Genomic DNA, 13758 nt, shown 5'->3' on the forward strand with positions numbered 1-13758 from the left:
TTTACTTTTTATCCGGTATTTTTGTGATAGCAAACCAATAATTTGAGTGTGAACGGTGCTAATTGTGACTGATTCAAGAAAATAGCTGGTCAACACAATGAATACAATTTTCGAATCGTACCATTATTCAAATACTTAGGTGCAATAAGGTTGAACTATTAAAAAAAAAAAATTGAAACTTTATAATTAACATACCTACACATTATGACTTGTAGGCGGAGACTTATAATTCCATACTTAAACAGTATTTAATAATGGATATTATGGGCTTTGTTTTGCTCATTGTTGAAGGCCGTACGGTGACCTATAGTTGTAAATTTCTAAGTCATTTGGTCTCTTGTGGAGAGTTGTCTCATTGACAATTATACCACATCTTTTTTATATTTACGTATACCTGAAAGGGAACATCTAAAATTTGTATCTCAACTCAGTTTATTTTCAAACCTTCTGCAGAAACGAAAAAAAAAAGCCCGATCAAATCCATTTTTTTTTATCTTTCTGAAAAACAAAATGCATTTAACTTTTATTTATCTAGTGGATCACGGCCTTAAAACTTTGTCAACTGCGTAGGTTAGCCTGTAGAAGTATAGCCTTTTTTGTTATGATAAACCATAAGAATGAATTTAGTCTCAGTTTAAACTTAATGTATATTCTCTTGGTTTGGTAGTATATTCAAATAATTTTTGACAGAATAATATTTTTGTTTGATTATCTTACTGTGATCCAAACCTATTAAGCTAAATTAACCGAAATATCGTGTTTTCAATTTTATTCAAGCTTTTCGACATTTTATCCAATGGTAAACGTACAAACGTTTTTTGAATGCAACCTTGTCTTGATTGTTTTATTTTCCTATCTACAAACGAACTTGACCGGGCTAGAATAGGTGGTGTTACAGCCATATTACAAAGTCTATCTAAATAATTTTTGCAAACAATTTCGGGCAAACTGGTCGTTTAGGACGTCTTATACTTGTAGTGAGGTGAAAGTATTTTAACTTCGTGTTGAAGGCCTCACTGTGACTTTGAGATGACGAACAGCAATAAAAGCGCCGTTTCCTTGTTGTTTTTTTTATGGATTTTAGTGTTTTGCATGTATTGATTTTGTGTCATGGATAAATACCCAATATTCCTTGTTTTTCTATTAGAATGTTGAAATATACAATGTCACATAATCGCCTATCCATACAGTGACCGTGTCTGTATAAATGATCTAAAATGTTCTAGACGTTCCGAGAATCTTTATTCGAAAGATATTGAATGAACACTGCCAAAACTCACCAATATATTGGTATGATCACCTTAGGGATACGCAATAAAGAATGACTTGGTGGTATCAAAATAGTCCTTGCAACTTTAATAACCTTCTAGAATAATGAACAAAATACTGTTATGATAAATGTTTTATTAGTGTATCTAAATATCAGTTTAATGATGAGCATTATTGTGTTATCATTATATTGTATTGTGTAATTATAAGGATTTCTAACAAAACAAACGTGCTTCAAATGTTTGATTTAAGTTGAAAAAACACATGTAATATAATATATATGCAAAATAACATATGAAAGAAATAAGACAAACAAAACCTTTTCGATTTAGAACACAATGAATTTTATGACGAAAAACATGAAAAATACGGTTACTGGAAACGCCAGTTCATTTGTGTGTTACTCATTTTCATTTACTACATAATCTATTTCATAATTATGTCTACAAATACATTTCAACATTTGACGTTATATTTGAATATGGACGGATAGTATACTTCACTTCAAAATGATGATGATAGTAAAATACAATGATATAATGGGTGATTTTTAAGGAATTATTTTCACCGGTATAATTCGAAAATTTATTGCTAACAATTTTTTCTCTTTTTAAATTTGCAAAAGAGAGGCAAAATATTCCAAAAGGATCTTCAAACTAATAAAGATTAAACAAACACACAGTGTAATAAAAAAAAAAAAAATGAAAGACGACAAAAATACAAAAATACAATCCACAGTACACCAAACACGATATATAAAACAAAAGATTTGCATATGCTTAATAAAGTTTTATTTTTATATTTTTTATCTTAATTGTCAATACAAGTAAGACTTCAACATTTAAAATACAATTTTACTTTTCAACGCTCATTTCTTAAAGCGAAATAAAAGAAAGCATTGAATTGTTGATAAAAGGAAACGATACCAATAGTACTAATGGAATAATAATCACATGCGAATGAAAAAAAATTCTTTATAAACCATGCTGCAATAAAGAAGTTTCAATGTTATATGTACTGAACATGCCATAACTGATATGGATATCGGAAATGTATGAAGTCGAAATAAAAACAACTATCAAAACAGAAAACGTTTCTAGGTTGCACTTTGTAAATACAGCTGTTTCTCAAAACACACCTCTTTTGGCGAGATCTTGAATATTCATAGAAAATTAATATTGTTTACATACTGGTTCCCAGTTATGCTCTCTGTGTTCCATCTCACAGAGACATTACTTGGGAATGTTACCAGTAAATAAACATGTGCATATTGTTTACATTGAAATCTGTGGTAAACTTTCATTCGAGGTAGGGATACTAAAGAAAATTAGTGTTGTTTAAACTCTAAGAAGTTCAGGGCATATAAACGTTGAAAATATGCCGCACAGCCCTATATTTTGACCTTTGAAAAAAAATGTGGTGCATATGAACTTTCAATTCTAGGATAAGATTTTTTTCAAAACGTCATAGTAAAAGTGGTACAATTTTAGCTGTATAAGGAGTTCCTATGGGAAATTGCATTGTCAATATTTACAGAAATGCAACCTCTAGATGAATTATGCACGAGGAAGTTTCGACCCTTTGCATAAATTTTATTAAATTCAAACAAAATGCTAAGTATGAAGCTTTTAAAAAGTATACTTCTGATAGCAAAACCATACACATTCAATCATTTAAACATGGTTACTTAAAACTGACGTTCATGTGTTCAATTTTGTTAACACAATACTGCTAATTCGAGATGTTAAAAACATGAGTACCCGTTCTATAGAGATGTTACAACCGTGTACTACTAAAAGTATCAGATAATAAAATGCATGTCAGTGGCCATTCACGAGTTATAAAACGTGATAGTTGTAAAATTATTGTAAATTAAAATCATATTTTGGAATTTCGGAAGCGTTTGAAGCAGGAGATATTTTTCCACTGCCCCTACTGTCAAGAATATAGTACGGTATTTGTTTTCTCCCTTAAAGTATTGAAAGCATTGGGTGATACATTTTTAAAATCGTGATATTAGAAATTACAAACAAATACTAGTTGCTCCAGTATTGCAACGGTGATCTTAGTTTGAAACCTATTACATGCCTAGATTAACTCATCATAAAACCAAGATTAAAGTGTTGTACCCCTGCACGTGCGTTACGTCTACGAAAGACTCATCACTAATGCCCTTATAAAATCAGTTAGACAAACAAAATAAGGTACGAAATCGGAGGGCATTAAGGACCAATAATTCCAAAAGGGTTCTGTCTAATACAGCTAAGGTTTTCTCTTTTTGAGTAGAACATCCTGTGTATTTCAAAAAATGAAGGTAAAGTTTGTTTTCAATTGATCGAAGAGATGTAACTGAAGGTACACGGTTATCTTATTTCCACAGATTAGAAATGTATACTTGTTTTAATAACTAGGCTTTCGAAGGTTTATAATTAAAATATAGTATATTACATATAGTATACTTAAATCATTATTTTAAAAGAACATTCGGGCTAAAATTATATGTTAAACTAATTGTCCCCCAAAACAGCGATCATTATAATACATGTTACAAAATCACAATTGGTTTCTATATTATATTCTCATAGACTGTTTTACAACTTGTAAAATATAAGATAATAATTAACTTGGCAACAATCAAGGTAACAATCAAATAACACAAAAAATATACAAACAGAATTAGTGAAAGGTAACATGGGACATATATATTATTTTTGTCGTTCAAAATTTTTAATTATCAAAAATAGTTTGTTTCTTGATATCATATCAATATCAACAAATCATACACACAAATTAAAAGATAATGGTTATCATAATGTAACCAATTTTTAGAATATGAAAATTGTGTACAAGGTGTTATTTATAAATAAAAATCTGTGTACCAGTTGTGGACGTCTAGAAAGTCTACATACAAATGTATTTCGTAATTATATCCACATAAAAAAATTGACATCATTTCTTTCAATACGAATATTTACATTTCAGAAACGTATAAAGATATAAAAATGTATGTTCATTTCTCTGCAATGATATATCTGTGTATGAGAGATGAGCAAAGGTCTACTCAAACGAGCAAACTTAAACTGTGTTGTAAATATTCAGTTTTGCGTTAAGCTATGATTTTTTCTTGCGACATTTCCTGATAAATGTTTGACATTTTCCATAAAATTCCCAAATTGCAAGCAATATAACAGCCACAACAAGAAGTAAAAGTACTGCCCATAACAAAATGTTTGATGTTGTAAGGTTAGGCGCTTCTGAATTTTGCATTCTTTCTGAAGTCTTAATTCCTCCTGAAACATGAATAAATTTAAATCTTGTATTACAACAAACTAAGAGGAAAATGAAACTGAATTAAAATAAAATAGAATGATATTAAAAGTGATCAGTTTTTGATAAAGGAAAAGGATTTAGTTTTCTTTATAATTCATTTATGCTAAATACCAATAATGACCACTCTCCACCATTCTAAATTAATCATTTTTATTCAGTAATGCAAATAGTTATCAAAGGTTCCACGATTATACATATTAAATAACCTGTATACCGAAGTGCTTTGTCAATTTCAAGTCTCAATTTCTAAAATTAACGATAGGATAGATGCCAAGGAAACATATGTACCGACATAATCACAAATAAAATTACAATGATCTTAAAAGGTCATGCAATAAGATATATACTCTTAATGTCACGGAACGACAAAATTATTTTACCAATTAAAATTAATAATTGCTGGAGTTGCCAGCAATTCTTAAGCAATATTTGATCTACTATTTTTAATGAAATCTAATTTTACAGAATATGGATTTAAGACTTAATTCCATTTAAGATTTAATTTTGACAGCAGCTAACAAGCGATGTTTTAAAAACAAGGTTCTATTTCCTTCGGAAATGTTGAAACTACAATCCCCTTCCCTTTTCATGAATGTGACCTACCGATTAAGACTATTTACAGGGTTTGTGATAACATGAGCAACAGGACGGGTGTCACATGTGGAGCAGGACCTGCGTAGCTTGAGATCACCCCCCAATTTTTTGTTGGGTTCGTGTTGCTTAGTTTTTAGCTTTCTATGTTGTGTCATGTGTATTATAATTTATCTGTTTGTATTTTTTCATTTTTAGCCATGGCGTTGTCAGTTTATTTGGTATTTTTAACCCTGTTTTTGTAAGCGGAAATACTTGACAGCCGAGGAAATGTAAGTACCGAAACACGTAGTAAGAAAATGACAAAAAGGAACATACATGTATAACCAAATTGCGTTCTTTAAAAATGAAATGCAATCGTCAACCTATAGCTATCTGATTGTTTGCCATGAAAGATCAACTATTTTTGATATAAAGATGTATGGTTTCATCGGATTTCTATTATAAAAGATGACATTGATTTTTATTTGTACTTTGTTCAAGAAATAATTTCTCTCTCTCTACAATCATTCTTTCTCATTCAGTAGATACCAATACAATATGCTTAATAGAAGGCAACCACTGTATGTTACTTTCTGGTGTGCTATTATGGAAACAGAGAACGTTTTCTTACTCAATAAATAAAGCTCTGATATCAGATGTCTTTTGTCGAACAAGAGCTAGAGTAAAGTGATATACTTTTTATAATTACCTTTCATCATGTTCGTAGCTGGAACGGACACACCACAACTCGGATGATCACCAGTCATTGCTTCTGGAAAAGACACAAAATAGTACTACCTAAATATTGTTTAACTTTTGATCTACCAAGCAACACATGGAAATCCCTTGAATTGAAATAAAAACTCTAATCCGTCTTAAATGAGCATATTTTTTGCCATTAGCGGTGTTTCAACGTTTGAGAGGTATGTTGCACAAAGTGTTTCAGAAATGAATCTTTAATATGTCTTGTGTATATATTGCTGATTTTTTTCTGTTTAGAACAAAGTCAGGAATGATAGTTGTTATCCATTCGTTTATGTGTTTGAGCTTTTGATTTTGACTTTGCCTTTCCGGTTTCAATTTTTCCTCAGAGTTCGGTATTTTTATTTTTTTTTAAACTTTTACACCCACTGTCCAAAATTAAGAACGTGTTGACTGGTCCTCAAGTTAATTTATTACTGCAACATTCTGTATGTAATTTCACCCTGTCATGATCTTTCAAAAAAGTTTGACAAAAATACCGACCTCCATGGAAAATTCAAACAAGGAAATTCCAGTAAAACAGACAAAATCAAACGTTATCAATTTTCGGAACACATACCACCAAGATTATGTTTTTAGCCTTTACAATTCATAGTAATCACGGTAGATTGAAATACGTAACAATAATTCTCTCTTTCTTTACTTATTAAATAATAGTTAGATATATAGAAGATATGGTATGATTACCAACGATACAACTATTAACATTAGACTAAGTGAAATAGATGTATTCATCTATAGGTCCCCATATAAAATTCAACAAAGAGCAAAACCGATTCCATCATAGTACAGTGGTGTAATTTTGTTAAGATTTACGCTTCTTCATTTTAATGGGTTTTCAAACCATACATACCTTTCCATTTACAGATATATGTTTCATCATCATTAAATCGTAAAAAGCATTCAAGGTCATTGGAGTTTTTGCAGTTTTCCAAATCATTTGATTCCTCGGATTTAGTACACAGTCTTTTCTATTAAAGGAAAAAAATAAAAAAGAATATATTCAAAGCAAGTCTTTCTTTTGGCTTTCTAACATTTATAAATACACTGCGTATACAATTTTAATCGCTAAAGGTAGCTAGTACAAATGATCATTTCTGCACTAACTAAAATTTTGTAAACTAACTTTATGAAATGTTTTTCATTATAAAGCATTTATTTTTCGTATTAATTGGTTTTCGGTACTCTTCAACATCGATATTGTTTTAGCGAATAAAAAAGTATATACAAAACTAAAAGATCTTACTACCATCTTGTATAATCATATTGTAACAATTAGTTTACATAGGTCGTATCTCAAATAAAGATTTCTATGAACGAAAACATTTTGAAATTAAGTTGTAATATATCGTATGTATTGATACATACATACTGTTAAAGTCAACATTCCATGCCAACTATTTAAATTCCTGATTTTATTTTTCAAATTTTGGCGAAAGACATTTTTTGAAATTGTTGATAAAAAAATAGAAAATTTCCATAATAGTGACCAATATGACCCAAACTGATTGAAAATACAAACAGAAAAATTTAAACTTAACAGAATACCTTTTAATCTGGATTCACTACCGTAAGCTTTAATTTATTTTGACCGTTTTGGATTCTAATAACAATTTGTGCAAATTTAATTATCACACACAGAACGGCAAAGCCATGAATTGACAAATACGACATTGAGTAGCATAGATTTTATACTTACAGAAATCTTTGTACAGTAAGTGCCATTAGTTCCTGAATTGAGAAAGAAGAAATGAAATTAAAATCAGCTTTTATGATAAATGAATTATAAAAAAAATAAGACTTCAAAAGGCAGAAAAATGGTTTTTAAGTTTAAATGTACCTAGACTATTGCGTCGGACGTATTCAATTTTTAAGGTGTTTCTTTCTTTGTATTGCTCTTCTTCAATACATAAAAAAGAATGTGCAGTTTCTAAAATATGTGCAAATTTAAAAAAAGTACAAAATATTGGAACAACACAATTAGTCTCACATACCTGGTTGACAAAAACACTTTAAAGATGTTATCATTTTGTCAGTGCAATTATAACATGTGCCGAAGTTTTGACATGGACAACGTTCTTTCACGGTGCATTCTTCACCTATCAAAACATACATACTAATAGTGTAAGCTAAACGATAAGTAAATGTACACAGAAAACAGAAGTTATATCATCAATTGGTGGAATTTTTTATTCCACGCTGATTTTATCCATGTAGTGCAATTTATTGTATTGCCGGCTAACCCCTAATTTCTTTGCATAATTCAATTGCATATATTTCAGAAAAATATATTTAAAAATCTAATAAATTCTTGTTATTTTTACATTCCTTATGAAAGAAAAAAGCCACAATGTTAAATGTATGAAAAAGTTAGAGAGAATAATTTCCCGCCACATTTTCAATGTCTTATATCTCGAAAACAAACACACAGACTTTATGTGTTTCTTCTACTTTTTTTTAGTTCCCTTATTCATATGCATGTACTTTCAATTTATAACAGTCTTGTTATTTTGAATCAAACATGCGGACATATCTAAAACATGTTTTACTTTCCCATCTAAAAAATATGTTTATCAGTAAATTGATGTATTATGTCCAATAGTACCTAATAAATTGATTTACGGAAGAATATTTGTTGACTTGATATGCATACAAATACTGTTTTGTAGGTGACTGACAATATTCAAGATCAGGAGGCTATGGATTTGTTTTGAGAAGATCCGAAACTAAAACCAAAGTCAGACAACATGGAAAGTAGATGCAACATATATCAAAAGAATATATGGTTAGTATGCCCTTGTAAACCAAAATATAACAAGAGCTCACTTCCAACAAGGTAGAGAAAACTAATCATCATACAAAGCTATGATAGGACAAACGGGGTAGACGAAGATGGAAAAAATATACATATCTATCACTACAATCTGGTGGAAAACAACAGCCTTTTCAAACAACACCAATCATGGAATTCGTAACAACTGTGTACTATCTGTGCTCATATATGTCTCAGATTATGAAGAATGGCAGATAAAGACATCAATATACTCTCCAGTTCACATAACACCTGTCTGAGGAAGATAATATTCTTGCAAAACAAAACCACCCCTAACAAAGACTTACAAGGAATCACAAACACCAAGGATATGGATACAAAAGAAATGGAAATGGCTCCGTCATGTTCTACGCAAACAATATCTGAAGAAATAACCAAAGTATCCCTTTGATGGACCATAGAAGCAAAAACAAATAGAGGAAGATACAATTACTGCCGATTTTAATTAATCATAAATTCATGATATTTTTATCAACCCTTTTAGTATTGCATTTTTCGTTTGATTGTTTATTTTCGATGACACACACGTATTATGATTTTTAGCGAGATTCTTATATGTTGTAGCGAACACAGGTTAACCTGTACCGACATTAAGCGCTTTTTGGTTTTATTTTAGCGGTTATCCTGTTGGTATCGGCACTGAACAGTTTATTTTACAACATATCGAAAAGAAAGCTAATAGGAAATTTTGTAAATATTGATTCAAGATGCATGTATATGGACTTAAATTTTTCTAGGCTATGTATGATCGTTGTTTATTTTTTTATTGTGTCTGTTTCTGTAGTTTTCTAGTTTCGGAAGTTGATGGTCTGTTTTACTTTTGTGTACTGTTGACAAGTCCTAATTATGTTTATTTGTTCGAAAATATCAGCTTTGACATTGATCGGATTCTTTCGGATGAAGAATCTTAACATTCTCCAATAAGTTTAATGAAAAGATATGAAATCGGCTCCGTACTTACAAGTTCTTTTCCTGTAGTGTTCGTACTGGTCCTTGGTATTATTTATATCTGGACAAGTATTATTATAGTCGCACAAACATGGAAGAGGGATATATAGGTCCAGGGTTCCCGGACATTGATATTTTTTTGGTAAGTAACCACTATGTGCTCCTGAAATATATATTTCGGTTTAAACGAAAATTCTTAAATTTAAAAAAAAAGAATTGTTGACAAGACCACTTCAGCAGACGTTAATCAGTCTAGAGATAAACATTTAAAAATTGTACATGAATTTACTTCAAACTATACTTTGTTAGTTTTACTTATATAAACTTTTACTTCGTTATATTTACTCATAGTGACTATACTTCGTTAATTTTACTCATAATGATTATACTTTGTTTTTCCTACTTACATAAACTATACTTTGGTATTTTTATTTATATAAACTATATTTCTTATGTTTACTGATATTTCAGTGTGACATCTATGATCATTTGCGCTCATGCGATAAAATGAGACTTATCTTGAATGGTGTACCTCTTTCGTTTTTAAAGTAATACTATTTAGTTTTTGAATCGTCAGTCGTAAATCAGATTAATATTTTTGTTATTTCATCATCTCAAATAATTTGAGATGAGAAAATTACGTCAATAAGGTACATTATTGAATGTATTAAATCATGCAATTGTTTCACTTCTGTTTACATTAAAAACCTATAATTACCTATAACCTTTCTTGGTGTGCAATACTTATCCAAATGATCTGGAACTACAATAAGATAAAATATCCGTAAATATGCAATAAGTATTAATACATAAAGTAATCGAACAGTCTTAAGGTTCAACTATACACTCTAACAAAAATGGCCGTGTTTACACCATGAAAAATTCTCTGAGTGCAGACAAAACAGTGTAATTTTAAAAGATCTTAAGCCTGGCAGCACCTAGATACATACAAGTTGTATTAATTTTTTTAAATAAAATGAATAAAAACTTCATTTTAGACCACCATGACCTCATACTACAAGGACTACCTTGGCTGGCTGTTCAGAGTCACTTTACAGCAGAATAGACACGACACATTAATAGATGAATAAAGATAACTTGACTTGCATGTTGGATAGAAATAGTGTCTCTTTATTTCACTCAAGGACGTATAGTTCCTCATGTAATGATGAATTTGGGCATGTTAGTTGGTCTTCAATCTTTATGGGTTTGACATTCCTAATATTTGGAATTAATTAAGCGCATATGGAACGCATAGACTATTTATATATATTAAATTATTTTCTTTTTGCATGCAATTCAGAAACGAGGTAATACATCTTTAATAATAATATTCGTTTAAGTATTTTGAACCAACATTTCTACAATTTGCTTTACCAAAATCTAAAAATTATAAGGGAAAAAATCACACTTACTTGATTTCCAGAATTCGCTATCGGTGATGTAAACACAAATACTTTCTATAGAAGAGAACAAAAAAAAAAAACTGTCAAAAGTTAAAATTGTAACAAATTAACTTAATGTGGTATTTCGTACTGTTCTGTGTTATGGTTATTCCTGATTACTGTCATCCTATTTGTGAATTAAGTATTTGTAAGCTTTGTTTAGTTATTGATAATCGTTTTTTTTCCACGTTTCTCCAGTTTGATGCAGATCTAGCATAACATAAAGTAAACACACCTTAACGCCGTGTGCAAATACTTCACGTTAACCAGTAAACGCACGTTTACTACAATTGCGGTAGCGCGGTCAAAATGGAAATTTCAAATGTGTAAACGTGCATTGACAGTTATGTCAGTAGTAAACGGGCGTTTACTCTAGATTTTACATCTTTTCCTGTCCGTGCACTCAGAAAACACAAGTTTACTATTCACGTTATGTGGCGTTCACACAGGCTCCCGTTTAATATCTTATTGGTCGAAGACACGAAAAGTAAAAAGTCAGATTTATATCCTCAATGATCTGGAATATTCTATCAATGCCTGAACGCTGTTGTATACGTTCGTAACAGATTCCTACAGATCCGAGAGATTGGCCAACTACCCCAATAGTTATATAGATATTGGAAGATGTGGTGTGAGTGCCAATGAGACAACTCTTCATCCAAATAACAATTTAAAAAAAAGTAAACCATTATAGGTCAATGTACGGCCTTAAACACGGAGCCTTGGCTCACACCGAACAACAAGCTATAAAGGGCCCCAAAATTACTAGTGTAAAACCATTCAAACGGAAAAAAACAACGGTATAATCTATATAAAATTTAAAAAAAACGAGAAACGAGAAACACGTATAAATTACATAAACAAACGACAACTACTGTACATCAGATTCCTGACTTCAGACAGGTGCAACAATTTGCAGCGGGATTAAACGTTTTAATGTATCCAAACCGTCTCCCTTTTTCTAAAACAATAGCATAACATCCCAACATAGAAAAACACACGATAAAATATCAATTGGCAGGCTTAACTCAATCAAAAAACGTACATTAATGCACTATGAACGAATAAATTTGATCTGCGATATCTGAATGCAAATGCACAGTTAATAAAATATTAGGGACAAACATTCAAGGCCAAAAAGCAAACAAACGAGTCCAAACAAAGCCATGTCAAGACACCACTGCGAAATATTTAACCCTTCGAAAATATTCACTTTAGAAAAACAAACCGGTTTTAAAAAAATACAGGTAAATCTTGAAGTTTTTACAAATGTAGTAAGAAGAAGTGAAACGTAGAAAATATTCCAAATAATCAAAGCTAGTATTTATACTGCACTCGTTCTATTTGAGCAGTCAAAATTCGTTGACCGTATATTTCTATGTCATATACAGTCACTGACCTGATATCACTTTTCCTCATGAATATTTAAATAGAAATTGTCGAAATTATGTTTAATTATTTATACGACCTCTTCAACCTGTTCTTGTTTTCAATGTAAACAACGATGCGTTTAACGACTCAAACTTGTTTCTTTTGCAATTTTCGGGAAAACATATTTCACTTTTTAATATTTTTTTGTTTGCAACCTATAAATCATTATGTTTTATGTTTATTGTTGATATTTTAGTCTGCAACGAATTCGTTCACCATTGATTGCGGTAATGATGTACATTTCATCGTGTTTTATATTTCTCCGTCTGTGTGATATGAGGCCTTTTTAAAGGGGGATTTTCCCAATATTTAAATAAAAAAATAACATTAATACAATAAACAACAATTGAAAATGTTTTTTTTTTAGATTGCAGTATAAAGACAATAATAGTACATTGACTTGACACATCAACGATATAAGGATTCGGCCCGAAACGTGGAAAATGCTCGGCACAGCCTCGCATTTCCCCGTTTCTAAGCCTCATCTTTATATCGTTGATATGTCAAGTCAATGCACTATTATTGTCTATATAGTTCTACAAAACCCTTAAAATTTTGATACCTGAATACTTACTGATTTTCTTATTAGTATTACCATAACTTTTGATCAGTTGACCATATTACAACATTGTTTTAACAGTTAGTAAATAGGTGTAAAAATTCATTTTAAAATCAGTAATTACTGGTAATTACTGGGCAGTTTTAGGAATTACTTGTATTTACTAAGTGCATCGGGAATTACAAGTAATTCCTAAATTTTAGTAATTACATGTAATTCCTAATTTCACCTGGACAAATTCGGTCGTTTTTTACCATGGGAAAGATACAATTCGGACTTGAATCGAATTGGAAACGGGATAATCGGGACAAATGCGGACGAACACGGCTGAATTTGGACGATTCCTGTACACTATCTGATTCTTGTCATGATAAGATAAATGTTTTTATAAATTTAATAAAAGTTTGAACTTCTAGCCAAGATTAGCAGGATCTTGATCAGAATTTTGATAAATTTTAATCGGGAATGGTCTATACTAAGGACGACAGTAAACATCGTGAATGTTTGACCCCGGCTTTAACTTATTGTCGAAATTATAAATGTACTTTGTTATGGCTTATTCATAAATTGCAGTTCTAATATGACGTGCTTCGTTCGCTTTGTGAATA

General features: G+C 30.6%; 1 protein-coding gene across 1 annotated transcript in view; it reads right to left on the bottom strand.

Moving 5' to 3' along the window:
* Nucleotides 1-1389: 1389 nt before the first annotated feature.
* The window catches only part of LOC143045505 (uncharacterized), a 70786-nt gene continuing 58417 nt past the window's right edge, over nucleotides 1390-13758 (bottom strand). Inside the window, exons 4-11 of the mRNA XM_076218059.1 lie at nucleotides 11131-11175; nucleotides 10434-10478; nucleotides 9729-9878; nucleotides 7929-8033; nucleotides 7634-7665; nucleotides 6788-6905; nucleotides 5882-5944; nucleotides 1390-4559 (exon numbers count right to left, since the gene is read on the bottom strand). Coding sequence (XP_076074174.1) covers nucleotides 4381-4559; nucleotides 5882-5944; nucleotides 6788-6905; nucleotides 7634-7665; nucleotides 7929-8033; nucleotides 9729-9878; nucleotides 10434-10478; nucleotides 11131-11175 — 737 coding nt within the window. The 3' untranslated portion in view covers nucleotides 1390-4380. The remainder of the gene's footprint in view (nucleotides 4560-5881; nucleotides 5945-6787; nucleotides 6906-7633; nucleotides 7666-7928; nucleotides 8034-9728; nucleotides 9879-10433; nucleotides 10479-11130; nucleotides 11176-13758) is intronic.

The sequence above is a fragment of the Mytilus galloprovincialis genome, chromosome 9 (assembly GCF_965363235.1).
Source record: "Mytilus galloprovincialis chromosome 9, xbMytGall1.hap1.1, whole genome shotgun sequence".
Lineage (NCBI taxonomy): Eukaryota > Metazoa > Mollusca > Bivalvia > Mytilida > Mytilidae > Mytilus > Mytilus galloprovincialis.